The sequence below is a fragment of the Perca fluviatilis genome, chromosome 24 (assembly GCF_010015445.1).
Source record: "Perca fluviatilis chromosome 24, GENO_Pfluv_1.0, whole genome shotgun sequence".
NCBI classification, from domain to species: Eukaryota; Metazoa; Chordata; class Actinopteri; order Perciformes; family Percidae; genus Perca; species Perca fluviatilis.
The window spans coordinates 11,839,554-11,864,942 of NC_053135.1; the positions used below are offsets into that span (position 1 = coordinate 11,839,554).

The window sequence follows — 25,389 nt, forward strand, 5'->3', positions numbered from 1 at the left end:
TCGTCACCTCTTTTCGAAATTCTTCCAAACCCTTTGGTGTCTCCTCTCTACAGTAAGTTATGTGTTCACAGATTGTTTAGGGCTACTATGATGGCCTTCTTTACCTTTATTACCTCCCCCTGCCAAACACTGACACTCTCACATGGGTGATGTTACCCACGGATCAATTTCAATCACATTTATAGCAAAAACAGTTTTTTATTACACATACTACTGTTTTAAAGTCTGCTACAGTTTTTCATGAGACATGCAATGGTCTATACAATAATATGCATACTAATATGGGAATAGCACAATTGAAAGACAAGGAGTATAAGTGCATCAACTTAATATTTTATAAAATAACCTTTTTTTCCCATGCTCCGTCATTGGCCCTCGGGAGTCCATTTGTATTTACAAGCCTTGTGCCCCAATCCAGAAGCCAGTCCTTATAAAACCCCTTCTGTGCGTTTACTCCTCCACACCACAAGGGCAGTCATGAGCAGGGTGACCAGCACTGGCACTGCGATAAACGGGGCGAGGATGCTGGTCGGCGGGTCGTGGATGAGCCGGCCGGTCAGAGCGCAGTCGTGGAAGTAGATCCGGTGAACCTGCGTGAAGAAGCGGTCAACTATCTGATTTGGCCAGAAGCAGTCCACCCTCAAGGCCACCTGGAAGGTGCAGTTTGTTAGCCCCTCGTAGATCCTGCAGAGGGCGACAACACACAGTCAAAAAACACCAAACACCCAAATCTACCTAAATGAATCACCAGGGGAAAAACATGATCCAACTCTCAAATGCCATCACAAATATCTAGCGTCATGAAGATCAGAAGCCATATTTTCCATGATGAACTTCCCTCTAGTTCCCATTCTGAGTTACAGAAATACATTCTTCAGGTTGAAATATTCTCTCGTTGTGTCTTTGAAAAGACCTTTCAGAGTGGAACCAGAGTAGGGACTCCTGTTGGTAGGAAAAAAAAAAAAGCCAAAGGAGTGTCTAGAATTACCACTGGGCTTAACAAAGCTAAATATAACTGCTAGGTGGTATAGAGGGCAGGGGAAATGGAGATGCATACCAACACTGTGGCACCCTCTGTGCAGCATTGCACCATACCAGGAGAGATTCTGTTCCAGATGGCCACTGTGTTTGACTGCATAGCTGGAGGCCGAGCGGACGCAATTTCAATGTTCATCATAGGTTGGCTTTTTTATTGTTTATTGTTTCATTTAGTGATGGCGAGATGAAGCCTCATGAAGCGCTGACGCTTTCCAGCAAATTGGTTCGCAAAAGGGTTCATTTCTCGAGGGTTTCCTATGCTCCGAACGCCACCTGTTGGAGGGAGTGTAAAACAGGCACATATTGGCTATTAGCAGTGTTCTGATGTGATCTATGATACACTGTATTTTTCCCCAGTAAAGGCTTAGAAATAAATCCATTTCCACGTATACCATTCATATCAAAATAGTGTGTATTTTCTGGTGGTATGTAATGATTGTATAACATAACTATATCATAAACTAATTGTCTTGAGAGGAATGTGGCTATCAAATGTGTGTAAATCAATCCTTTGGTCATAACGGAATGGCAGAATGGCAGGAGGGGCAACTTTAGAATTCGAAGGCCGGCCACACACTGGCTGCATCGCGTGTGCGTGTCAGCTGCGTGGCGTGTCCGTTTTTTTATTTCGGGCTCCCATGTTAACAGGTCAGAGCTTAGGCCTACACACTGCCTGCGTGACACGCACGTCTCAGGCGCGGCTCAAGCCGCGGCAAAAACGCGCGCATGCTAGAAATAGAACCAACGCCTATTTTTCACGCGACACACAAGCGTGTTGGAAGCGTTTCCAGGCAAAATAGAATATCAAAAGATGTTTCTATGTCATTTTGACACAAATACATATTATTAAATGACATGTTGATGTTTGAAAGTCTCTAGGTTTTGACATAAATGCAGATATAAATTTAATTTAAAAAAAAATTATTATTGATTTTCAAATATTGCTCTGTCAATACAGAACGAAATATTCTATAGCCTATTTTGCCGTCAATACTGCCGACTTTGTCCTTGCTGTAAATAACAGTATATGTTTTTGTTTAACATGGTATTTCATTTTATCAATGGGAAACATACATGTGTCCAGACAAGGCTAGCAGCAGCAGCGCCGCGTCAGACACGTTTCTGGTGTGTAAAGACATTGAAAAATCCACGCAGCCGCCACGCAGCTGACACGCAACAGAAACGCCACGCTCACGCCACGCCACGCTCACGCCACGCTCACGCCGCTCACGCCACGCAGGCTGTGTAGGCGGCCTAACACTGGAAAGTGGCAGTGGTTCACCCAGGCAGAGGGCAGTGAATTTGCTTGTGTAGATCATGGCTGTATAATAAAACTGGCGTCGATTCGAACCACTTCCTAAACCAGTCCCGTGGTGTGGACGGGCAGCGAGGCTTCGGATGCCATCGATGACGTCATTGGTCTAAAACGATACAAGCCTCGATACGCGCTTCACAGAAAAGGAACTTGTGGCCCCAGGGGAGTTGATAATCCATTTCAGTTCCCTGTTTTATTTTGAAGGTTGACTCCTCACGTGTCATGTCTTGTTTGATGTCTGACTTTCTGTCTTGTGGTTTTCCCGTCTTTGTGATTGTCTGCCCCACCCTCCAGTGTTTCACCTGTTCATTAGTCCTCATGTCACCTGTCTCTCGTTAACAATCCGCGTTGCCTTGTGTGTTTAATGTGTTCCTTCATTTTGTCTGGTGTCAGCTTGTTTTACCTTGTAGTGTTTTTCCCTTTACAGCTCATGTCTGTTTATAGTGCCCGTATCCTAGTGTTCCTTTTTTTTTTTTTTTCTCCCTGTTTTTGGATTTCCCGCCTGCTTAACTTGGACTGTAAGTTTATTTTCATAATTTAACCATTTAAACTCTTCCTGCTACCTTTTGATCTTTTTTTTCTGTGTTTGGGTCCAAACCTAGCCTGGAAATCCAGACCCAAATCCGAAAGATTCATGCTACGTTTACACGTGGCCGGCTATTTTCATAAACGGACATTTCAACCTCTCCGTTTTCAGATCGTTTATATGTACCCGTGTATATATGCCGTCAATGCAGTTAAGAGCACGCCAGACCTGTAGGTGGCAGTGTAACGAGAAGCTCAAGCCCACGTTAGCCAATCAGAATCCCGACGATAGCAACAACAGCAACCAATCACGACCTCTTTCTGTCTCTCGGCTGCCTAAACCTCCGTTTGTCTCAGTTTACATGCAAACGTGCAAACGAGGTTTTCCAAAATCTCCACTTTGGCCGGAGTTTTTAGAAATAATCATTTTCTGTGATAAAAACAGGGTTTTCGTGTAAATGAGAGGCCAAACCGCAGGAAAATATCTGCGTCTTCCCTTCGTGTAAACGGTGATTAAGGGTCTGGCATTGAGTAATGAAAATGGCCCAACTCGGGGGGCGGCATCAAGCATGCATTTGAAAATCTCACTGCACGCAATTGGATAACACTACAACCAATCACAACAATGAATGGGGTGACGTATCCAGAGTCCCATACGCTTAGCTACCAGCGGAGCTAACCGCTAGATTAAACTGTCGTCATTTGTTTAGCTCGCCTCTGGCCCGCCTATATCAGATACACCGATGTGATTGGTGCAGCTCGGCTACGAGGGCATAGTTAATGAGCATCATTACTCGATGCCAGAGTGACTCGCTGAGCAAATTCAAATTGTGCTCTCGCGAGAACTCTGGATTTCCAGTCCAAACCGGCAATTTGTTAAACTGTGACAAGAGCATCATGATGTAGATCAGTGAGTATATTTGTGTCTCATGGGCCCACAAACTTTACTGAACTTTTTTGCAAGTGTTGCAAGTACAAGTACTGCACCTCTAATCACAACATTATACTCTAGGTTATATGACTAACTGACTCAGTTTGTGTCAAGGATTCTCACAAGCATGTTAATACAAACATGTGTTGAGCTACTACTCAGCGAAAGTGTTTGGCCTAAAAATAAGACACGAGTCAAGGGAGACTGGAGTTATTTTTTCTTTTATAGCTCTGAGCAATAGGCTACAGTGTGTGAATGAAGCCATCTTGTTCAAGTTAAAACAAGCAAGTATTAAGGAAGAAAATGTAGCGAAACTGCAAACACATCCACACGCTGATATGTAATACGTCCACACATTGCCAAATAACAGTTTTGTTGAATAATACATTCTATGATACAAGCTTTTATTAATCTGATTACAAAAATCTATTTTTGGAGATAACAATCTAAAGTGTCGATTAGACAGAATGTCATGTTGCTAATTTAGAAAAACCTTCAGATGGGGTTAATTTGCATGATTCTAGAAAACATGTGCCGTTTCCCCACAGGAGTCTGATAACGATCAATCAAATGGAGACTGAATAGAAGTTTTTGGGATTTGTAGCAGACAACATGGGCAGGTAAGGAAATGTCACTCAAGACCTAATAATAAAGCATAACCCTGATCATCATAGATGACTTTCACACAGCTTTCACAAAAGCCACCATAAGCAAACTGGTCATAACAGACCAGGTAAGGCTATATGAGAGTGTATTGAATTGACAATTATTATTGCTTATGAAGTCAGCTTTGCATGTGTAGGAGGAAGACTTTTATTTTCGGTGCTTCTTAATTGGTCTGCACCCACACACGAGCCTTCTTTGTGTATTTCTAATTTTCTTTTCTGTATGGTTTATTTATCTGTTTGCACAGCCAGCTCTCCAAAGGACCTCGACGACGGCATCAAACATTATTGCTAGGAGTTTCGTGACGCAACTGCAAACCCTCTATGTGCCTATACAATGCTTTCTTTTTTTTTGTTACAACTGCACACGTACACAACCACACACAAAGAGCAACACCACTAATTATGTGCTGGACCAAGGGAGGACACTGAGCCAGGAGGGAAATCATAGTTTTGACAGTAGCTTCTCCTGTGGGCCTTTCAGCTTCTTTCACCCTCCTGACTCATCCTCAGACTCTCAGTGTTTTGGAAAATGACTGCTCAGGGACACACACACACACACACACACACACACACACACACAATGTAATGTGTGACACATACATTTAAAGGCTGCGACCATAGACTGTATAAAAGAAGTGGATGTAACTTGGGGTCTGAAAAGTGAAGCCAATGTGTGCCATAAACTTGCATTCTTTCTAATGGCCAGCAGGGGGTGACTCCACTGGTTGCTAAAAGAAGTGTGATTGTAGAAGTCTATGAGAAAATGACCCTAGTTTTGATTTATTACCTCAGTAAACATTTTTGCGGTCTCAATCACTACTTTTCTTTAAATACAGCATGATGTTCATTTTGTAAGTGGTGGTCCCCATTTAGAGTGAAATAGAGAATTAAGCAGGGTATGCTTTAGGGCGTGGCAAGCAATGTGATGGTGAGTGGAGACACCGACTGGAGTTGGTGATGGCCATAAGGCAACTAGCCACAAAGGCAGTTGAAGATGTCTTATAAGAGAATGAAGTATAGTAAGAGCAGCATGTTGAGGGGAGTATTAGTCAAGGCAAACAACATAATTCCTTCACAAACCATTAGTCCTTTAAGGATAATATGAAAAAAAGCTTACATTTTATGTGATGCTTTGTGCTGCAGTATATCATTAAAGCTGCAGTTGGCAGAAAGTAAAAAAACGCCAGGATTTGTAGTAGAGTGAGACCTCTTCCTGCAGCTTTCCCTCTCTGTCGCACAGGCATACGCATGCGCAGAACAGCCAATAATAACCTCTCTCTCACTCTGAAATGATCTGTGATTGGCCCAAAAGCCCTATTCGCACGGGATTACTATTACCTGGTGACCTCTAGTCATTTTTAATAATTGCAGAGTTGACTGTGATCTTAATCCCATGCAAATTGGCCTTGTCTGTAATTATAATAAGTAAAAATTCCCCGGCAAATGACCATATTTCACCGAACACCGAAATCTTGTGAGGATATTAGTCCCATGCGAATCGACATGGCTGTGATATGGCGAGTCATATTAAATTTTTTTTCAAGGATTTTGTTTCCTCTCTTTCGCGAAGACAGATAGGCCTATGGGATTGCAGGGGGGCTGCTGACACTGTCTTTCATGACCAAACTATTCTGGACCACTGCCTGACCGGAGACCTCTGTCCCTGAGTCGACGCGCACGAGACGGTGATGATGTGTGGGTGCTGCCATAGCGACCCATGTGCCGTGTGGCGGCCTCGCCCTGGCCGTCCTCCGCACGCCTTCTGGTACCCAACTCTCAGGGTACAGAGTAAAGTCAGTGAATTTGAAATCACACGCTTTGCTTATTCCGTGCGAATGCGACGTGTGTGTGTGTGGGGGGCGATGAGATTTCAAAATCACACATCATCCCGTGCTAATAGGGCTTAAGTCTCTCGTCACACGCTACATTTTCTAAAGCCTGAAATCGGAGCCAAGGGGAGATGCCGAAGTCTAGTTTTCCCTCAGACCACTTGAATTACAATATGCTGAAAGCTTGTTATGGAATTTTTGCCCAACGACGCCAAAAACAAATTGCCTACCACAGCTTTAAGCTCACAAGATGGCTAAGATCAAAGGAAAGACAGGTAGACTGAGCTAAACCTTGACTGCATTCTTGCATATGGAGGAAATATGCTTAGTATGCATGCTCAGCAGCTTCCTTATGAAATTATCATAACTTTTCAGTCCATTAATAGTATATTGTATACCATTTGCAAAAAAACGTTAACACTGTCACTAATATATTAGTGCTGACGTTCACATTTTAACTCATGATTGACATCAGCTGCTACATTCATACATCACTGGCTCATTCATCAACTGTTTGGACACAGCTGACTATAACATCCAATCATAATCATTCAGGTGTTCAGGGCAGCTGTTGTAACCTGATCATTTGCATCCCCAACCGTCTCCTTATGTATAATCTTTGGTATTTACTTTTCATGTGTTTAATAAAGTTTTTCCTACAAAATCCTTATTCTCTGCGAGCTTCATCTAAGAGGGTAGATGCTTGATCGTCAATGGATGTGCCTCGTGGTCCGCCTTCTTCTGACTTATTCTGCCTCTGATTGGCTTACCCTGGTATTCTTACCCTAACCACTCCCCATGCCTTAACCTAACTACGTCGACCATTCTAGCAGATCCGATTTAGGATCTACCCTCAAAGAGTAGAGCCTTTTACGCCAGATCTAATGCTATCCTTTTGCCATAAATCAAGTCCTTGAAGCAAGTATCTCTGGCTAAAGTGTACAACATGAGGGACAAGTGATTTGTCTTTTCTTTGCCAGCTCCTTTTGCACGACCCAGTAGGTGAACTCACTCCATGGTGTCCGGCCAGCTGCACCACAGGCCCTGGTCCAGCGCCCCCATGTCGAATTTGAACTTCGCTAAGCAGAGATCATTGATCATCCTCTCGTAGAAACCCCTGTTGCAGCTGGACGCTGATGGAAGGACTTGAGCTAAAGACAGAAGAGGAAAATAGACAAAAAATGTAGCCCTATTAATGTAAGATATAAATAAGACAATGAATTTGGGTGATATAAGGTGACTGCTTTATTTCAGTGAGTGAAGAGCAAAACATTGTAAGGACACAAAAGATTTTACAAAGCACGACAGAGGTGCTTCTGTGTTCAGTGCTTGATAATTAGGAATATGTTTGTGCAACAAACAAGGTCATGTCTTGGCAGTGGTTATTCCTACTGGGCCATTTCTCCCCTGTAAGGCTGTTACTTACTACACTAAGAAAAGATTTTAATTTGCAGTCAGAGTCTGAAACCCATTTGTTTACTTCAGAGATGTGTGTTAACGGGCTCTTAACGTGGAGGCAGACCGCTGCCGTCCCGCAGGACACTGGGCTGAATGCAACACCGCTGAGCAGTACAGTAGGCGAGGGGAACTTAAGCTGGCGGAAAAGAAAACCCTGTGTGGAACGAACAGGTTGTTGTTGTTACGATCGAGGTGGATCTCGGTCTGCGCCCGCCTGATAAGGGCCAACTGTGTGCCCATTATGTTTGCTCTGTCTCAGCTGGCTCTCGAGGCTCTGAAAAACTCAAAGGACTGAATGTGTTGACACGGGGATTTTGAAAGAGATGCTACTGAAAGAAAAATGTGAAAAATGGTCGAGACACACAGAGGCTTGAGGTGCTTCAATAAAGAAAACTATCAAACACGCAACGTGGCATCATGACTTTGCGTTAAACATACACACCACTTCCCTAAAGCCAAATGGCGTGTTATCTGTACCATTCTGAGCTATCCATGTGTATGTCTCCGCTGCATGCAGCAGATGTAAACGTACCCACCACGTGGCGTCGCCACTTTTCGTGGTATCGCGAGAATGTTACTTACTATCGCGGGAACGTCACGCATGTAAAAAAACAAACAAAAAAACAGACAAAAACAAAAGGTTGGGTTTAGGAAAAGAACACAGGGAAAGGCTTTAGTAACACAAAAAAAGCGACAAAAACACGGAAAAAAAGACAAAAAACACGCTTAGGAAAACAATAAACGGTTGGGTTTAGGAAAGAACCATTGGGGAAGGCTTAAAAAAAATAACAAAAAAAAGAAAATGCTGTAAATCGCCACACGCGGGTCGCAGACCTACGTCCCTTCATACTACTCGCTACGCGAAAATTTGCAAAAATGGCATATGCGAAAATGGCACATACGAATTGGCGTGTCATACATACGCCACTTCGTGAGATCAGTCTGAAACACGTGCAAAAACTAAACACATCAATGGTCATTTTGCAGAAGTGAAGTGTCTGTTAGCTTGTTTATCACCCACAGAGTTGGGAGGATGTTCTGTTCCCCCTCTTTGTTGGCAACTGGAACAATCTGACATTCAAGCGTTCAAAGATGCCTTCTAACTTGGCTGCTAACCAGCCTTGCATTCACAGTTCATTTTCCAGGATCAGAATGCTGCACCGCTCCTCCTAGCTGGAGCATTACACTCTATTGACTTACTGCCTTGAAGTTTTTTTTCACATTTTGGGGGAAAGGAAACACCCATCAGTCTAGCAGGAATCGTGAATTCTGCCTGCCTTTACGACTCAACATTTATTGATTTAAAAAAGAAAAAAACGATGTTCATGAATATGAAGATGATCCATCTAGCTCAGATGTCAGGCATGTTTAGCAAGCTGCTGTGCTCCTCAGCTTGGGCGCAACACCTTCATACTGCAGTCCTCATGTTGTCCTCAGTATCTGGAGTTACTCTCAGCTGTGTACAACATTTTAGCAGCAAAATGTAAGCCTTCCTTGTTGAACATTCCACATTGCAACACATTGCTGCTGTAAAACCCCAAAGTGCTGATTGAGACATGTAATGCTGCATCTTGTGTTTTTTTTTAGCCATCAAAGTGTAATATTGTACTTTTTACCTGTATAATTAATAACTTATATATATATAGGCCTATAAATATTATAGATAAAACTACCCAACAGTTTATCAAATAATATCAGCTTCAAGTCCACCAAATGCATTAATAATTATAACTTTGTTACTATAACTTTTACTTTTGATACTTGAAGTTAGAGCTGCAAAGGTTTATCGATTGATCGCCACCTATTTTGATATTTAATTAATCGATTTGAGTCATTCTTTTTATGACAAAAAGTAAAATGTCTCTGATTTTAGCTGCTTAAATGTGAATATTTTGTTTCTTCACCACTCTATGACAGTAAGCTGAATATCTATTAATAAAGCATCTCTATCTATCTATCTATCTATATCTTTGAGTTGTGGCCAAACCAGACACGCTATATTGGGCTTTGGGAAACACCGATCGGCATTTTTCACCATTTATCTAACATTTTAGACCAAACAACTAATCGATTAATCAAAAATAATCGTTAGTTGCTACCCTACTTAAAGTAAATTTTGCCAAAGTGAAAGTTGATGCAGTACTTTTACTTGTAAAAAAGAATTGCTACTCTAGAAGTATAAGCCACTTAGAAGTACTTCACGACTGACTACACAAACACTCACCTGCCATCAACAACACAAGCCCCGCTTTCAGGAGCGACGCGCTCTCCAGAGCCATGCCGTACTCCAAGACGTTTTGCGCACTCTGCTCACACCCTGGAGGTCGCGACTCTCATTCTCCCTCAAGTATTTTAGCCACAAAGCCACTGATTCGGGATCCACACCACAACGGTACAGATAAATGAACCGCAGCTCGTGGTGCGCGGTCAACAAGAAGGCGCCAACTGCGCCTTTGCCCTTTCCGAGTGGCAGCCTCCTTCCCTCGCCGCAGCCCTAATCATAGAAGCTCTGCGTGTCATCTGATCCTTTTTGTCCAGCGTGGAGCTGCACACAGGGGACAAAACAAAGTCAGACTCCAAAATTAGTGCCAGTCATGATGAACCCAGGGAGCCATCTAATTTACAGTCATATTGTACAAATATCAAAGCATATGGGACACATTTAAAGTAATATGAGTTGTAAAACGACCCCATAAATTCGCACCACATGTCCCGTGTGGAATATTATAGGAATAGCCTATCATAGCCCAGCCAGAGAAAACATCCAAGAGATTAAAAGTCTGCATGAAACTATAATACCATCATTATAAACTCAAACACTGAGTCCCTGAAGGAATGCTACTTTATTTAGGCATTTATTTTGTATCTAGAACAGGTGCTTCATAAACTGCCTTTATTCTACAAAATATGCCTTTTAATACACAATTATGACAACATTTAATACATTGAATGTCATTTGCTATAATTTGCACCATTATCACTGCAGAGGCCTGCTGCAAGATAACACATCATGAGGCTCATATACGTTTTTTTAATAAATGTCCATGAGTCATGTTTCCCCCATTACTTATTTAGCATTTGTAATGGATTACTTTGAACACCCTCTTCGCTGTGAGCCATTGTTCTGCAAACCCTCCAATCACACAGGGGCCCATTACAGCACACAGAGACAGAATTCCCATTTCCATGTCGCACTCATATCAGCGCAAATCTCCTGCAGCTCCGTAATGTGACTAATTGAATGTTTTATCTGCAGATTTTTGTACAGAAGGAAAGTGACGTTCATTAGTATTCTCAAGGCTGCTCTGCGTTGTGCTGCCACCCTGTGTGTGTGTGTGTGTGTGTGTGTGTGTGTGTGTGTGTGTGTGTGTGTGTGTGTGTGTGTGTGTGTGTGTGTGTGTGTGTGTGTGTGTGTGTGTGTGTGTGTGTGTGTGTGTGTGTGTGTGTGTGTGTCGACTAATCGCATAGCGCAAATGCTTCTTATATAGCCCATCTCCCATAATATACTATAGACTGTTCATGTATCAGTGAGTATTATCTTGATTCTTGGGTAAGAAACATTTTAATTTAAAAACAATAAGGTTTGAAAGACAAACCATGTTCTGGTCATTTTTTTTGTGTTGATACTAAAGAGCATTTTATACATTTTAGCATTGATTAACATACTTGCAAATTGCATATTTTATTTTGAAAACCTTAAATTCTGTTTAGGAACAGTACACAAATCATTGTATTAGAGGGGCTGAAATGTATGTCTCTCTTTTATAATGAAGCGAGCAGGCCCTCCATTGTGTTAATACATCTTTCTTTGAACCCTTCCCATGAGTGAGAGAAAAATTGCAACTCATCTCAACATCTCAAAATAAAAAAGAGAGGCTACAGCCACCAATTGCCAAATTTATTGTTGTCCTGCGTCATTGGCCAAGTACTTTTATGAGCTGTGGAGCACAGAGTCCCTTACCACAGGTTTTTTTTATGGTCAAACAATGTTGATAACTAGGTTTTGGGTCGAGCGTGTGGCCATTTGGAGGAATTCCCATTTATGAGCACAATATTTGTTAAAAAAATAAAAAAATACACCCCAAATCTTATTGTATGTCCCCCAACAGCTTAATGTTTAATGCAAGCTCCAGAGAGAAGGGCCCACACTCGAGTCATTCTCCATAAATTCCCCTAGAGAGCAGCAGAGGACACTGAATGATTCCTCTCTCTAGCACCGTGGGGATTTATGAAGGGTCATTTAGAGCCTTGCTGCTGGAGTAATTTGGTAATAGAGTCAGTTTATGCCTTTTTTTTTTCACTTTACATGGATCACAAATCAATACCTTTCTGTCCTCGCTGATTCGCCAGAAGGTGTCATACTTTCACATCAGCCCACAGACGAAGCCAGAGAGCGGAATAGGGTACACTGGCTTGTAAAATGAGCGGCCCTGAACATGGTATACTGCCGGAGCCGTTCCCGCTCACTGCAGACCCTTTGGACCAGCATCATCAAAGTTTATAGGCTGTGTCTTCTAGTGGTGGATATTTGCAGAGGCTGATCTTGCTGACCCCACAGGAAACTTTCTGTAAGTCTACATTTAATATAACAATATACCAACACAAATGAAGCAAACTTTTAGTAGTTATCATAACACTGTCCCCTGGAAAATGCTATTTACACCTTTTCCTCTAAAGACAGGAATGTACGTATATCTCTTATGAATATATTGCTCTATAATGGTAACCAATGGGCTATATAGCAACTAATGAAACATTACTTTGAATTATGATCATTATAGTATGATTAAAAAAAGCCAACACAGAAGACCCACAGGTAGCAAAAAGAGAATCTGCGCCTGACAGGTGCATTGAGAGCAGCAATGAAACCAAATAGCCAATCAGGAGAGGTGATAAGTTAGGTGGGCGGATTTCCAAAAAAAAAAGAGACAAAACGCTCCTAATCCTTTTGGATAGCCGATTTAATAGGCTGAAGGATGTGTCAATCACACTAAGGGGGCGTGTTCAGACCCCCATCCCATCGCAGCGCACACACACACACACACACACACACTCCACCCCCCCTCACCCCCCAGCCACCGGCTCTATGGCAGCGTGAGGAGTATGGCTCTGAGTATCCGTGGTGGAAACCGACCTAAGCACTGGTCTGGGAACTGATAAACAAACGCAACAAATAACGCGGTGCGTAAAAGCTCTCCACGGCGCTGGTTGTGGGTGCGCACGGACACTGTGCCAGCAGTCCAAGAATCCAAGAAGACTACGACGTGTTTCTTTGGTTGTTTTATTTCTGTCAGTGTGTGGGAAAAAAAAAACGAGGATATCTTAATTGGACATGTGAGTTACGGGAGTTAACAAGACAAGCAGCCTTTTCGAAGATGAAGTTCCACGCTTGCGTTCTCGTCACTTTGCTGGTGATCGGATCGAGTGCAGCGCAGTCAGGTGAGTGCTTGGATGCGCGTCTCTGCACCTGGGTCTCAGGTCCCAGGTCAGACTTGAAAAGAAGGGATCAAGTTAGGGTCCAAAACAACCCCATTCTGGCATGAATCTAAATATGGCCATAATTCATTGATGAATTCACGGCATTTCTTTGTTGAATGATTATGAATGGTCATCGCAGTTTAACACCGTTTTGCTGTTAGCTCTACATCACTGTCACAAACTTAACACAACTTCATATCCGAGCAAGCTGACGCTGATTTGAAACATCGCAACGAGACTCACACCTGCAGTAAACTGTGGCATTACGCAGCGTGTCGGGAGCCTGTCGGGCTCTGCGTAATAAATCTTTCCAAACTCCCTACACATATTTGCTTTTTTGACCTTTTTTTTTTTTAATTTAAGATTTTAAAGCTTATCGGATTTTAAAAAAATAAATAAAAAAGACACAGAAATCCACTTTGCTTGTGCCTGATTGGATACATATGTTGGTGAAGAAAACTCTTGTATCAAAATTATCTTTTCAAATTCACTGAAGAGAGCGAATGTCTGATGTTTGCAGATGAGCCCCGTACTGTGCCGTACCCTAAATATGAATGAACGCGCCATCGTTTTAATAAAATTCACCTAAGCGGGCATTGATCGACCGAGCACCGCGGCTATTGGCGCTGATTTATATGACTTGAGCTCGGTTGCAGTTTTTATCCCGTAGCCTACTGTCTTTGAATAATTTAGATGTAGCAGATACACTGAAGGCTGTATATAGGCAGTGGAAAAACATATCTCTTCCATCATTAGGACCCCCACGTGGTGTCAATCTCCCGGACGAAAAATCACTTTAAAGGTCCTGCAATACCCATATTAAAGGCTTGCAATTTTAACGCGTCCATGCCACGCAGCAATAGTCAATTTATAGTGAAGTTGATGTTATTTTATGTGTTGTAATTCCTTTTAACACCCCTGTAAGATATTTACAGATAGTTTGTCAGTGATATTTGAGTAACGTTTGAGGTCTCACCCCCTGTTGTGTCACAGTGCGTGCATGATGCATGGTTTCAACACTATTTATCCAAGAAAATAGTTTTGGCTTTGATGTTGATGTTGAGAAATTGGGCTGTTGAACTTTTTCAATCAGCTTCGGTTCCTAGACTTACTGATCGATAAGGACTTTAATGTGCTCTATTCTGTTTGGTTTGGAGTAATATCTGCTTTGGAATGGTGTCAGAATTTGAGATGCACTCAAGTAAGTTGCAGAGTAATAGTTTGTGTTTCATGTTGGGCTGATGGAGCACTTCATGATGCCAGAATCTGCCTTCTTAATCGATATAATCAAGCGTTGGCAAAGAATGCCGGGCTGGAAATAAAACAAACAAGCAGAAGCCCGCTCAGGAAGTGGAAACACAGGAGAGTTTGTGGATTGATGTTCAGAGGTGAATTTGGCCCATCGCCCAACCTCTCAGAGGCACAAATGGGATTCCAGGAGGCTTTTTTTCCTGCCTCCAAGGACAGGTCGAGTTTTGGCTCGATCTCTGGTGGTTTTGTGGTTCTCAGGCGGAGCTGGAGAAACACACACACACACACACACACACACACACACACACACTTCCTTCACTGGCTGTGGTGTTGTCGATTTTGGATGCAATTAAACAGGAGTGGATGGATGCACGGATGGATGGGTGTCAGGCGCGGATGAATTGGGAAGAAAAGTGGCACCCTCGCTGGTTTATTTGTTCACCATGCATACACTCCCCTCCAAGATATTTGTGATGCAAATTCTGCCCAAGAATCTGAGCTATGCCTCTTGGGAAGTTCATTGTGTGTGTGTGTGTGGGTGTATACTGAGTAGATATGTGTGTGCTCTATGTCCACTCTTTGGTCTCTCTTTCACTTAATCTCCATCTCCTTATTGTAGGTTTTAAAAAAATTCATGCCGCACACCATATATCAAGTATATAAGTCAACGCTGGAGATGTTCACTTCAGCGGTGTTTAACATGGTGATTGAATCTGTCTGTACGCTCCAGCTGCGAGACAAATGTCTGCAGAATTCCTGCCAGTCAGCTGGTCTGTATACACTAAACTACGTGCATGCATCTGTGTGTTTGCGTGATATACAGTGCGACCATGTGTGCCTTCACACTGCGAGCAACTTGATTGATGACTTGTCTCACTGTCTGTTGGCAGTGCGGCGGGAGAATCTCAGTGTTTCTGTGTAGAGGCGTGGCCTCCCGCTGACTCATATTCATGTTCATATAAAATAAACGGATTCAGAGCTCAGGATTGACCCAACCGATGTGTTTAAGGGTTCATTAATCATTTCCCCTTCACTGTGGAAAACATCGCACAAAAAAAAAAATCGGAACAATTATTAAAGGTGCTCTAAGCGATGTTGGGTGATGTCACTTCTTGTTGACGTTCGAAGTATTGTCAAACAAAACAAAGTCTAGTTCGCCCCTCCCTCCTCCTCATCCCGTCCCCTCCCCCCTCCCTTCACCCCCAAATTCTTCTTGTCGGTTATTGGCTGGAAGACTGTTTGTTAGGTTTGGTGGTGCAGGTTGGCACAGTTTGTTTTTGTTGCCGTTTGTGGAGCCTGAGCTGTCTACAGAGACCGTGTTTTTTTTACAGTGTGTTCAGGGGACAGACAGCTAGCGGATAGTGAGGAGATGTTTGCTGTATGTGACAAAAAATGTTAGCCTAAAAAAAACACGTGACATCGCTTAGAGCACCTTTTTAAGTTAACTTTTCTCGGCCAAAGTTCCCTGATCGCTCTGAAGGAAGTAAACCGGCCATGGCTTTTTGGCTTTCAGTAGGATAGTAGGGTTAGGGATGCGACCAATGATTATTCTCATAATTATTGTTATTCTCTTGATCGTTTTTGTCTATCAAATGTGAAAATAGCGAAGAACGGCCATCGTTTCTCACAGCCTAAGATCATGCATTCAAATAGCTTGTGTTATTCGACTGTCTAAAACTCAAAGATATTTTAGTTCACTATTCTAGAGAAACATCCAATTCTCCCATTTGAGAAGCTGAGACCGGAGGATGTTGGCATTTTTACTTGGAAAAAACAATTTGGTTGCTGAAAATGGCAACCAGAGTTAATGACGTTTGGAGTTTTGAAATTGAACATTCCTCCGTTCGTCCTAAATTCGACAATTCTACCTCCGTCATCTGAGGAGATGCAGTTTAAAGCTCTGTCGGGGGGAAAAAAAACTTTCTGTCAAACTACTGTTTCCAAGCTCAAGAAGGAAATTTAGAGCTCGGTCCATCTTCTTTGTAGTAGTGAAGGACTCCTCTTTGATTAAATCCAGCTTTCTTTTGTACAGCGTTCCAGTTGTGTAATAGTCCGCTGATTTAGCTCTTTGGGGTCAAGGTACTGTCAAGGAACTCGGCGAAATGCCACGCCAAAAGATGATAGTATTCTCATGAGCAACTCACTTCTTTAAATGAAGCTCCCACTAGCAGTTTCACCATCATGTATCAAGCGGTCTGTTTTCCTGCTCGATAGAAACAAATGGCTCAAACATTTTAATCGCGCTAGCTCTCCGGTGTGTATGACAAATGCTACATTCACACGTGTGTGTGTGTGTGTGTGTGTGTGTGTGTGTGTGTGTGTGTGTGTGTGTGTGTGTGTGTGTGTGTGTGTGTGTGTGTGTGTGTGTGTGTGTGTGTGTTTGGGTGACATTTAAAGACTTGCTCTCTTGTGAAATGGCCGGGGGGGAAGGGGAAGGGGAAGGGGGAGGTGGCGGGAAGGGAACCCGCTGAATGCCATGTATCAAATTACTGGGCGTCCGTCAGCTGGCACACACAGCCACGGAGCTGGCCGAGGCTTTTGTAGAAGACTGGCGGAAATGAGAATTTATTACCAGCTAATTAAGCTTTCTTTTTGATAGCATCAGTCTAGACTGCGAGCCCTTTTATTTGACAGCATGAGAGATGAGGGAGGTGAAGGAATTCAATCTTGCTCTAAATTAGTCAACATTGCTATCATAACTTGATATCTGCCAGGCTTAAGCCGCGCCAGGCATTGGGCCGAACGTTAGTCGAATGCCCCGTGAACGTTTCTGACGACCTGATAGAGATCGACGCTTTCTGTGCGATTGTCGGTGTCTTTCCGGTGAAAGAGACGGAGCGAGGAAGAGGGGGAATAAAATATGTCCGTATGCACAAAAGAATGATAATTGCAGTTCTAGTGAGGGTGACACTGGAGTGTGGGCTGTTATTTGCTTCCTCTTTCACAACTGGACAGTCTCAGCGGGGCCGCAGGGGAAGCCTTGCGAATGACTATGTACAGTATGTACCGCGTGGGGGGTGACGGAACGCTCTTCAGAGGCCTGAGACCGCAGCGCTAACTCTCGTGGTACTGTCCGTCTGAATCAGCGTTCAGATTATCATCTGCACGGGCCAAACAAAGATGACGCTGTCTCGTACTTTTCTCTTCCCAGGCATTCCGAAGCGATCCGGCGACATCACAAGCCTGTTTGCTGACATTTTCTTTGCCCGCCGGCTGTACAGAGGCTCTTTTGTTCCTCCGAGCGTGCGAACCACCCAAATATTGACATGCGGAATCACAACTGCACAGCATGGGAAGGAAAACATCCAAGACTTGGGTGCAAAATAGCAGCTTTATTGGCCTCTATAATCATCCCCGACGCTTCTTAGTCCCCTCTCCGTCTCTGGCGCGGTGTTTGTGCGTTTGGCAGGACCGACTTTTGAACCTCCGTTCCTTTTGCTGCCTAATGATGAGCAGGGTTGGCTTTGGTTGGGCTAAGGCGTCCGGTGCCAACTCCTACTGCGAGTTGGATTTGCTAGTGGGACGCTGGAAGCCTGGCACAAATGCCCCTTTTCAGGAGGACTGAGATCTCACTCCCTCCCAGAAAACACAGTAGGCTACACCCATGCACAGGGATTTACTGTTAACACCCCCCAAAATCTACATGTGTTCTTTTAATTTCTAATCGCATGCTGATTCAGCTTTTTTAACTTTAGCCTTTTATTTTACACACACACACACACACACACACGTGCAAGTGCATGGGTGAAAGCCAGTAGAAGCCTTTGTGGCCTCTTAGGTTTGAGGCAGCTTTATGCTCCCTCATTGTTTGCTTTAAGAACAAGTCTTGAATCTACTTTTAGTGGTTTGTGTTGTTCTTAACGGTCTTGCTCTCTTTCACCCACAAACACACACACACACACACACACACACACACACACACACACACACACACACACACACACACACACACACAGTAAGCAAGGCATGGCCCAAGAAAAGAAAGGACAGGAAAGACAGAGGAATCTATTTTTTTTTCATCCCTCTTCTGTTTCTTTCTCAACCACTGGAGGGTTTCTTCGGCCCGCCACTTGTAATTCCACTCAGAGACAAATGCCTCCATTCTGCGTCTGAGGGGCTTCCTACACTACACACACACACACACACACACACACACACACACACACACACACACACACACACACACACACACACACACACACACACACACTGTTCTTGCCTAGCAATGCCGGTCCGCTCACACCACTTCAGAGTTTCTCTTCTTTTATTTGACTTCTATTTCATTAGCTTCTCACACAATTGTCATCTCTTTTCCTTTCCTCTATCTATCTATTTCCTTATCTCTTCTTCTCTTCCTCACACACACTTTGTCTCCTTCCTGTTCTCATCCATTAACATCTCCATTGTGCTTTTGTTTTATTTCCCTGCTCTGTTTCATCTTTCACTGCCTCTGCTTTTCTTCTCTTTTAACAGCTTTTTTAGTTTCTCGCATCTCCCTCCTCTTTCTCTCACACACATATCTGCGCGCACACACACGCACACACACACACACGCACACACACACACACACACACACACACACACACACAGACCCAGACAGACACTCACTCCTCCCTCTGTCTTTCATTAGCAGTGTGCGTGAGTCACTGAACATGCAGGGAGAATGAAAAACATTTTTCCACCTTTTTAATTACGACACCCAATTTGTTTTGTGGACAACATGCTGTCGGCGGCTCCTTCATACACTACTCAAACTGTCATTTACATGCTACACGCATGTACGTGTCTCCGTGTCTGCTAAGCTTGTGAGCTTTGTCTCCTTTTGGCGCTTCATTTAAAAAAAAAAAATGGATGATTTGTTGCACATCCAAAGCTAAATACTAATTGAAGGTCCCATGGCATGAAAATTTCACTTTATGAGGTTTTTTAACATTAATATGACTTCCCCCAGCCTGCCTATGGTCCCCCAGTGGCTAGAAATGGTGATAGGTGTAAACCGAGCCCTGGGTATCCTGCTCTGCCTTTGAGAAAATGAAAGCTCAGATGGGCCGATCTGGAATCTTCTCCTTATGAGGTCATAAGGAGCAAGGTTACCTCCCCTTTCTCTGCTTTGCCCGCCCAGAGAATTTGGCCCACCCATGAGAGAGAGAGACATCATGGCTTTCAAAGGAGCAAAGTGGCAGTTGGTCAAGGCCACACCCCTAATCTCCACCTTGCCCTCCCCCCCCCCATCTCAGAAATGGCACATCCTAAGGAAAGCTCATTGTGGGACTGACTCTAGTGTCTGTAATTCTGCACCAAGGCTGAATTTCGGGAAAGAGACTTCAGATACAGTATTAGGGGACCACTAAGGTCAATATAAAAGAGACTTCAGATACAGTATTAGGGGACCACTAAGGTCTATATAAAAGAGACTTCAGATACAGTATTAGGGGACCACTAAGGTCTATATAAAAGAGACTTCAGATACAGTATTAGGGGACCACTAAGGTCTATATAAAAGAGACTTCAGATACAGTATTAGGGGACCACTAAGGTCAATATAAAAGAGACTTCAGATACAGTATTAGGGGACCACTAAGGTCTATATAAAAGAGACTTCAGATACAGTATTAGGGGACCACTAAGGTCTATATAAAAGAGACTTCAGATACAGTATTAGGGGACCACTAAGGTCAATATAAAAGAGACTTCAGATACAGTATTAGGGGACCACTAAGGTCTATATAAAAGAGACTTCAGATACAGTATTAGGGGACCACTAAGGTCTATATAAAAGAGACTTCAGATACAGTATTAGGGGACCACTAAGGCCTATATAAAAGAGACTTCAGATACAGTATTAGGGGACCACTAAGGCCTATATAAAAGAGACTTCAGATACAGTATTAGGGGACCACTAAGGTCAATATAAAAGAGACTTCAGATACAGTATTAGGGGACCACTAAGGCCTATAGAAATGTATCCAAAGAGCACCGTGTCATGGGACCTTTTAATTGACTAGAGTTGGCAATTCCAAATCAAAGATCTTTAAAGTTGCACCTAATTAATCTGAAAATATTCATTAGTGCAGCTTTAAGGGTGTGTTTTTACGCTAGCATTAGGATTAGCATAAGGTTTAGGTTAGGGCAAGGGGTTATGGTTTTGAGTCGAGGCTTGATCCGCCTTGTAAATGTAAATATAGGTGTGCATATGCATCCATTTGTGTCTCTGTGCTTGCAAGCGGTGGCTTTGAATTCAGATTTGCAGTGCTGTTCTCAGGCACAAGGCCAACACAGGAAGTGGGACAGTGTTCAGCTTCCTTTTGATTGGCAGCACTTCCTTGGTGAAGCAGGATCAAGTGAAATCAACTCAGTCTTTCACAACTAGTCTGGCCTTTTTCCTTTTTTTTTTTTTGTTTCTTTAACTTCTTTCACTTGCTTCCATTGCTTTTTGTTCTGGCTCTCAGCGCAGCACAATAGAGGGCATTAGAATAACAATAGAATTTTTTTCCACTGTAACCTTGACAAAGTCTGGCATTTTAATGAAAGCCTGTGAAAGGAGAAATGATCACTGATCTCTAATCCCTCATCTGCGCGCGTGTCGATCCAGCAATTCAACCCGACCTGTAGATTTGTGTCTTTACCTCTGTTCTCTCTCTCTCTCTCTCTCTCTCTCTCTCTCTCTCTCTCTCTCTCTCTCTCTCTCTCTCTCTCTCTTATGTGACGTCACTACACACACGGACTCACACACACACACACACCAACTTGTCTGTCTCGGTGTGGCATTTTCTGTTTTACTGTAGTTAAAAAACAAGCTATTTTGGACATTTTCATTAGTTTACTTCCTCTCTGTGTCTGTGCATGTCTTTGTGTGTGTGTGTGTGTGTGTGTGTGTGTGTGTGTGTGTGTGTGTGTGTGTGTGTGTGTGTATGCGCGCACAGTATGTGTGTGTAGTCAAGCCCGCCTGGTGTATTGTGTGTCAGCTAATCCCTGTTAAGATATTCACGGCAGCTAATCTGTTTAATTACACTACAAATTAAGGATATTTACTGTTCCAAGACTTTTATGCGACACCCGCCTTAATCAGGGCCCTAATCTGTCTGGCAGTGTGTGTGTGTGTGTGTGTGTGTGTGTGTGTGTGTGTGTGTGTGTGTGTGTGTGTGTGTGTGTGTGTGTGTGTGTGTGTGTGTGTGTGTGTGTGTGTGTGTGTGTGTGTGTGTGTGTGCTGTGAGTGATTGATACTCTGTATGCTTAGCGTCGCGCCTCTCTGTCTATCAGGCTATTTCTGCCAGAGTCTGTCTGCTTTTATTCTTTTCTGAGTATTTGCCCAACAAAAAAAAAATATATATATATATATATATATTTAATAAGAGATTATAGTATTTTTCCAGTTGTCGTCATGGCAGAGAAAGGCAACGTTTGCAAGGATTAAAAAAAAAACATCAGTGAGCTGTTGCTACAGCATTCAAAGGGCGCAAACCCAGATCAACAAGAGCGTCACTCTCCTCGACTCAGACTCGTGTTCAGCTAATTCTACAAGATTAGAACTGTGTGCGAACCATGGAAACATGCTGTGTTCTTTGTGAAGGCCATAATAATGAAAGCAGAATGTAGCCACGTCTTTGTTTTGTGCACATGCAGTACAGCATGTACTGTATATGAATGTGAGTTTTTATATATATATATATATATATGAGAATGTACTGTATTTGAATTAAATACAATGCCTGTAGTATCTCTACATTTGTCAGTCCCTCTGGGAGTTTGAGTGTCCGTCGCGGACCCAAATGACCACATTTGTAGTGGCTTATTCAACAAAATGCAATTCTGTGTTACCGTTGTGTTCTGTCTTTTTTTTTTCTTTTTTTTTATTGTGGTAATATTCAAAAAATTTTACTTAGCTGTTAAAAAAAAAAAAAAGAGTAAGAGTGACTTAAGGAAGCTGTTATGGTGTGTCCAAACCAAACGCAAGGCAATTTTATTGTGGGGCGCAATTACATACAAAGTAAGTCAGTTCAAAGATGGGAAGAGACATCAATTGGCAATTTTTTGGAGAATCAAAGTGGTTCACTTTTGGTTAAAACAATGAGTCTGAAGAGCTTGTTGAACACTGAATAGCATATCCTTGTGGTAAGCACCACCTGAAAAAGTTCTGGGGAGCTACATAATTCCCATTACATGTTTGCATGTGTTTATGTACAGTATTTGCATATCCATCTATACTGTATGATTTAGAGGTTGTGTGTGTGTGTGTGTGTGTGTGTATGTATGTGTGTGTGTGTGTGTGTGTCTGTGTGTTTCGACGGGGCACGTTGTCCTTTTTAAAACGGCCCCTCCTGCGATGGTGACCTGTAATAAATGAGTGGGCGCGAGAAAGTGGCAGCCGTGACAGCTGACTGGGGAGGAAGGGAATAGAGAGAGTGAGGGAGGGAAAAGGTGGAGGTGTGTGTGTGTGTGTGTGTGTGTGTGTGTGTGTGTGTGTGTGTGTGTGTGTGTGTGTGTGTGTGTGTGTGTGTGTGTGTGTGTGTGTGTGTGTGTGTGTATTAGAGAGCGAGGCAAGACAAAGCGAGACAAAGCGGAGGTAAAAGAGATGGGAAGTCTCTTAGGAGAGATAAGGGGGCAGCATGAGAGGATCAGAGGAAGACAATGGGAAGAGAGAGGAGGGCGATTGTGAGGGATTGTGGGTCGGTCGGCGTGGAACAATACCTCGACCAGAGGTGGAGACTCTTTCTGTGGCGCCACTTGTTCTTCTTATTCTAATTACCCCCCACCTCCCCCCTTTTTTTGCCTCTCTGAAGTCACCTTGCAGCCCAGCAGAAATATGGCCGCTCATTCGGCTGGTTTTAAAGGTACATAAAACTCGTTGAGGAGAAAACCTTGGCCAGGCCTTGCTATAATTGTGTGTGTGTGTGTGTGTGTGTGTGTGTGTGTGTGTGTGTGTGTGTGTGTGTGTGTGTGTGTGTGTGTGTGTGTGTGTGTGTGTGTGTGTGTGTGTGTGTGTGTGTGTGTGTGTGTGTGTGTGTGTGTGTGTGTCACCTTCAGCACCAAGAAAGATTAGAGAGTGCTGCAAAGAGTGCACTTTTAAGAATCTGTTTGTGCATTTCTATGGTTTTGTGCGTCTGTTCATTAATATCCGACTGCAGCTGAGAGGCAAACACACACACACACACACACACACACACACACCCCCCCTCACCTGAGTTCTCCCCTGCGTCGTACCTTAACCAGTTGCTCCGCGGCAAAATCGCTTTCGGCAAGGTGAAAGTGATCTGATGATGGGTCACTTGCAAAAGGGGAGAAAAAAAAAAAAAAAAAAAAATGTTTTTTTTAGTGTAGTGTGTGTGTGTGTGTGTGTGTGTGTGTGTGTGTGTGTGTGTGTGTGTGTGTGTGTGTGTGTGTGTGTGTGTGTGTGTGTGTGTGTGTGTGTGTGTGTGTGTGTGTGTGTGTGTGTGTGTGCGTGCGTGCGTGTCCAGCAGAGGTTAAGGTGGAGTGAGAGAGACTGTGTTGTCTCTGAGGAGCACAGCTATCACCGCCGCTAACCGCTCCAATTAATCAGCCCGGGCCACACAGGCACTCACTGTGTACAGTATGTGTGTGTGTGATCTGTGGTTGTGTGTTTGTCAGGTATATGTTGTGTGATTGCGGATGCATCATCATCATTCATACACACATACACAGACTTGTTTTGTCTCTATGGATAAAGCTAATGGGGTCATGTGCTGGTTGTACCTGAAGACAAGAAAAAGAACATCTAATACTGCATGTGGGTTTGTTTATTTCCAACCATGTGTTCTTTTAATTAAATCACATACAACTCATTTGCATTGGCACATATATTTTGCTTTTTAGGGTAAGGCCTACTGGATTATGCACATATCTACAAACTGTTCAAAACTGTCTACTTTTTATAATTTCTACTTTCCTATAAAGTCAAAACATTTCTTGAAGAAAACGGAAAAAGGTTTTCTACTTGGTGCATGTAGCTTTTCAATACTCTGTTGTACTATACTATGCTATAGATGCATTTACTGCCAGTCAGTACCAAAAATGTATTGTGGCTGAACAGTGATTTTATTTTATTTTTAACCCACAACATGCTCACGTTCAGGTTCATACTTGAATTTTGGGTTTCTACTAGAACATGTTTACATGCTTTAATGTTCAATAACACATTATTTTCTCATACTGTCCATCTGAAAAAAAAAACCTCTGTCTGAAACACTCTGTTTTTTTTTTTTGACTTTTTGCATGTCTTTTTTTCCCCCCCCCACAAACCCCCACCCCCTCTTTTTTTTTTTTTTTCTCCCCCCCCCCCCTCCCCCCCCCACTTTGTATCATTGCAGCCGGGGAATGACTGTAACAGCACTGGAGCGGCACTTTCTACCTATCTATAGTATAGTTGAATACAGGCTTTGTGTGTTTCTCTGTAGATTTAACGTTTTGATACTTTCACATAATTTATATAACATCCCGACCTGCTTTAAAATAAAAAAATTACCTTTTTACAATATTGGACATTTAAGGTTAGGAAAAGATAGTGGTCAGGCCTTTTCAAGTGGTTACAAATCACTATTACATTTTTTTTGAAAATGTTGTTTAGATTTAGGGGCAAAATTAATTTGGTTTGGGTTTAAAGAACATCTTAGTTAAGGTTATGGAACAGTACACAATAAATAAAAAGTGGTCCCCTTTGCCTAAGTCCCGAGATGTTTGGTTGACCCATCTGTCCGTCATGATGTCCTCCCTCTGTGGACTTTGTGGCTCTGTAACAAGATCACACTATTTCCTTCAGAAATGTTATTTGGCATAGGGAATTTGCAGTATACATGAATGTATTTTGTAGCTGACAGGGTTGTTCATTTAAGGGCTACAACTAATCAAATGGAAGTAGTGATAACATGATTTTTCAGCTAA

General features: G+C 42.8%; 2 protein-coding genes and 1 long non-coding RNA gene across 4 annotated transcripts in view; 2 read left to right on the forward strand and 1 right to left on the reverse strand.

The window, feature by feature from the left end:
* Window positions 1–163: 163 nt before the first annotated feature.
* LOC120554168 (receptor activity-modifying protein 1-like) lies at window positions 164–10,270 on the reverse strand. The gene is made up of 3 exons (XM_039792858.1): window positions 9,989–10,270; window positions 7,319–7,457; window positions 164–684 (listed from the first exon to the last, which is right to left on the reverse strand). Exons 1-3 carry the CDS (start codon window positions 10,041–10,043, stop codon window positions 429–431), a joined length of 450 nt encoding a protein of 149 aa, XP_039648792.1. The 5' UTR covers window positions 10,044–10,270; the 3' UTR covers window positions 164–428.
* On the forward strand, window positions 2,823–4,834 carry LOC120554173. The gene is made up of 3 exons (XR_005638328.1): window positions 2,823–2,871; window positions 4,358–4,429; window positions 4,723–4,834. It is a non-coding gene; the product is annotated as an uncharacterized LOC120554173 (long non-coding RNA).
* Window positions 10,271–12,835: 2,565 nt separating the features above from the next.
* LOC120554149 (receptor tyrosine-protein kinase erbB-4-like) overlaps window positions 12,836–25,389 on the forward strand; it is a 300,052-nt gene continuing 287,498 nt past the window's right edge. For both annotated transcript variants that reach the window (XM_039792826.1, XM_039792827.1), the window contains exon 1: window positions 12,836–13,203. In XM_039792826.1, coding sequence (XP_039648760.1) covers window positions 13,140–13,203 — 64 coding nt within the window. In that variant the 5' untranslated portion in view covers window positions 12,836–13,139. The remainder of the gene's footprint in view (window positions 13,204–25,389) is intronic.

Excerpts from the sequence above, each read along its gene's own strand:
- LOC120554168 (XM_039792858.1), bottom strand. The coding sequence starts at position 10,043 with ATGGCTCTGGAGAGCGCGTCGCTCCTGAAAGCGGGGCTTGTGTTGTTG. Across the intron at positions 7,458-9,988 it reads GCTTGTGTTGTTGATGGCAG|CTCAAGTCCTTCCATCAGCG; the intron begins GTGAGTGTTTGT and ends TTCTGTCTTTAG. Across the intron at positions 685-7,318 it reads AGCTGGCCGGACACCATGGA|GATCTACGAGGGGCTAACAA; the intron begins GTGAGTTCACCT and ends CGCCCTCTGCAG.